At 49.5% G+C, this 3357-nt stretch overlaps 1 protein-coding gene across 1 annotated transcript in view; it reads left to right on the forward strand.

Moving 5' to 3' along the window:
- The window catches only part of macf1a (microtubule actin crosslinking factor 1a), a gene marked incomplete in the record, with an annotated part of 165057 nt that overhangs the window by 77969 nt on the left and 83731 nt on the right, over positions 1–3357 (forward strand). The window contains 7 exon segments of the mRNA XM_037975753.1: positions 1182–1348; positions 1437–1549; positions 1680–1786; positions 1880–1999; positions 2450–2545; positions 2699–2826; positions 2906–2999. Of these exon segments, the coding sequence (XP_037831681.1) occupies positions 1182–1348; positions 1437–1549; positions 1680–1786; positions 1880–1999; positions 2450–2545; positions 2699–2826; positions 2906–2999 (825 nt within the window).

Consider the following 3357-nt stretch of genomic DNA (forward strand, 5'->3'; position numbering starts at 1 on the left):
TCCCTCTATCAGCGTCCTCGTGGGTCCTTCATGTTGGTGACTGGATGCTGGTTCTCATGGAGCGCAGGACTCTTTGGTTTTACTGTCCTGCTGGGATTCAGCTCAGATTCGTTTTGTTTCACCGTCTCGATGTGTTTGTGTTGTCTCCGCCCCTCGGCTCAGTAAAGACTCGATGTTATTCTGTTCTTCCTGGTTTGGAGGTTTTCGCTTGTTGTAAAAAGGTTCTGAGCTGAAGTGTCTCCGTCCCAACAAAGTCATCAAAGAAGCAGCTGAAATCGACTCTTTAGGCTCTTTGTTTCCAGCAGCTCGTCACAGAGACGCTGCTTGTTTCTACAGATACGTCAGATTTCAGCTGAAGAGAAACAGCTGAAGACAAACAATCTGAACAAACCGTCCTGAGAAACACGAGGTCTGCTTTCTCTTCAGCTTTAAATCGATTTAATTTGTTCTTCAGCCTCGGAGTTTCAGAACTTTTATTAACAGAATCTCTGCAGAAATTAGATTTTTCTGTAAAAAAAACAGCTTGAAAAAAAGGCTAAAACCTGCAGAACAAATACTGAAGTAAAAGTCAGCAAAGCTGTAGCTAAAAGTAGCTCCACAGTAACTATCAGCTAAAGGTTTTAAAGCAGCAGCTAAAAGCTAAAAGTAGCATAAGAAGACAGACCCAGCAGCTGAAGCAGATTTCAAAGAGAAGAACTGGAGAGTCTGTGTCTTTCTGTGAGATATTTTATTCTTAATAAAGTTAAATATTCTGAAAAGAAGAAAAGTTACAAAAACCAGCCGTCAGCTGAACGAGCCGAAGGTTTTTATATAAGTCTGCAGATGTAGTCAGCTAGTTCCTCCCTGCAGCTTCATCTTCATCATCCTCTCTGTTAATCCGTGTTAATCTGCGTTTTATTATCGATTTAGTTCCTGCAGGGACTAAATCAGACCTGAGGCTTTTATTTTCAGGTTAAATCTGCGTTTCCTGCTAGAAAACAGAAAGATGCTTTCTTTGTTCCCTGATACTCAGAGTGTTTCTCTGACGGCGTGTTTCACAGAAAGGACTCTTCAGGTTCTTGATCATTTGAAAAAACAAAGACGAGCTCCTGGAAGTTCAGGGCTGAGGAGCATCTGAAGCTGAACAGCTGAGAGGCAAACGGAGAGCAGCTGGTTTAATTATGCATTTCTGTTTCCTGCAGATCTCTGAGATCTATGTCTGCGGCGAGTCGGCCGACCTGACAGCCAAAGAGAAGCTGCTGTTATGGAGCCAGCAGGCGGTGGAAGGTTACCCCGGCCTCCGCTGCGTCAACTTCACGTCGTCGTGGAGCGACGGGCGGGTCTTCAACGCGCTGCTGCACAGATACAGGTCAGAGGACACCCGCGCCTCAGGACACGGACATGTTGGGCTGATCACAGGCGGGACGGGTCAGGATGTGTCTCTGTTTGCCTTTCAGGCCAGACCTGATCGACATGGAGGCCGTGGCGCGGCAGAGTAACCGCGAGAACCTCGAGCAGGCCTTCGAGATCGCCGAGTCGCTGGGAGTGACCCGCCTGCTGGACGCCGAGGGTCGGTGACAACGGGCCGCGTTTCAGTTCTCCGAACAGTTTTATCTCAGTTTTTCTTCTTCTTCATTGGTGAGTTTGGGTTGATGATGCTCCTGCAGTTTCTCATCCTTCCTCCCTGATCTCCTCCCCAGACGTGGATGTTCCGTCGCCAGACGAGAAGTCGGTCATCACCTACGTCTCCTCCATCTACGACGCTTTCCCTAAGATCCCAGAAGGAGGAGAGGGCATCGCTGCGCACGTACGGGGCATTTAAGATCCGGTTTACCCCGTCAGGTCGAGATCCATGCTCCTTTGTTTGTCCCTCATCGTGTCCTCTGTCGTCCGTTGGCAGGAAGTGGACCAGCGCTGGACGGAGTACCAGTCCAGGTTCTCGGCTCTGATGCAGTGGAGCCGCCATCACACGGCCCTCATGGCCAACAAGAACTTCCCTCAGAACCCAGTAGAACTCAAGGTGAACGTGTGCTGACATTATTCTTTATTTTCTTACATGTGCATTTGTCTTTTTTATAAAAACTTGTTTTTTTCTTATTAAAAAGCTGAAACATTTTGTAATTGTAACAGAAAAACTAAATCAGGACCTGTAGTATTTCATTTATATATTTATCACCTCAGATGTGTCAGAGAACCTGGAATTTGAGACATCAGGTGAAAAACAGTTCAAATTATGTTGAACATCTGATCCATAAAAGCTCTGTTGAATGTAAAACAGTGCGGACATTAGAACGTATAAAATCTGGATAATTTAGGCCTCAAAAGCAAAGATTTCACAATAAAACTGAGGAAAATAAACAGCAAACTGGTCCAACAGGAGCAGAAGGCAGTGGAGTTTGAAGTAAGGTTAGAGAGGAGGTGCGAGGCTTTAACTTCCTCCTGCTGAAACCTCGGTGTTCTCCTCCTGCAGGCACTTTACAACGAGTACGTTCATTTCAAAGAGACGGAGATCCCCTCCAAGGAGCAGGAGAAGAGACACATCCAGCTGCTCTACAAGCTGCTGGAGGTACGAGCGTCACGGGTTCGTCTCTGGAAACAAACAGCCCGTGTTCTCTCTCAGCTGATCTTACCAGGAAGTCTGACTCGTGACGACTGTTCCTGGAGGTGTTGGTGACCTTCACGGTTCTCCTGAAGCATGATGGGATGTCTGTGTGTCCAGGTGTGGATCGAGTTCGGCCGCCTGAAGCTTCCTCAGGGCCTCCATCCCAATGACCTGGAGGAGGAATGGGGCAAACTGATCCTGGAGATGCTGGAGAGAGAGAAGGCCCTGCGGCCGGCTGTGGACAGGTGCCAGAACATCCCATAATACACACACACATCCGTCCAGATGTTCCTCACCGTGTTTAATCCTAAACCTGTGTTTCAGGGTGGACCTGCTGCTTCAGAGAGCCAATAAGATCCAGAACGTGGCTTTGGACTGCGAGGAGAAACTGACCCTCGCTAAGAACACGCTGCAGGCGGTGAGTCCTTACCGTTCCCCCGGGAACATCAGGGGAACATCTGGGGAACAACAGGGGAACCACAGGGGAACCTCAGGGGAACATCGGGGGAACATCAGGGGAACCTCGGGGGAACCTCGGGGGAACCTCGGGGGAACATCAGGGGAACCACGGGGGAACATCAGGGGAACCACGGGGGAACATCAGGGGAACCACGGGGGAACATCAGGGGAACCACGGGGGAACATCAGGGGAACCTCGGGGGAACCTCGGGGGAACCTCGGGGGAACATCAGGGGAACCACGGGGGAACATCAGGGGAACCTCGGGGGAACCTCGGGGGAACCTCGGGGGAACATCAGGGGAACCACGGGGGAACA

This window comes from Kryptolebias marmoratus, linkage group LG5, assembly GCF_001649575.2.
Source record: "Kryptolebias marmoratus isolate JLee-2015 linkage group LG5, ASM164957v2, whole genome shotgun sequence".
Classification (NCBI taxonomy): Eukaryota; Metazoa; Chordata; class Actinopteri; order Cyprinodontiformes; family Rivulidae; genus Kryptolebias; species Kryptolebias marmoratus.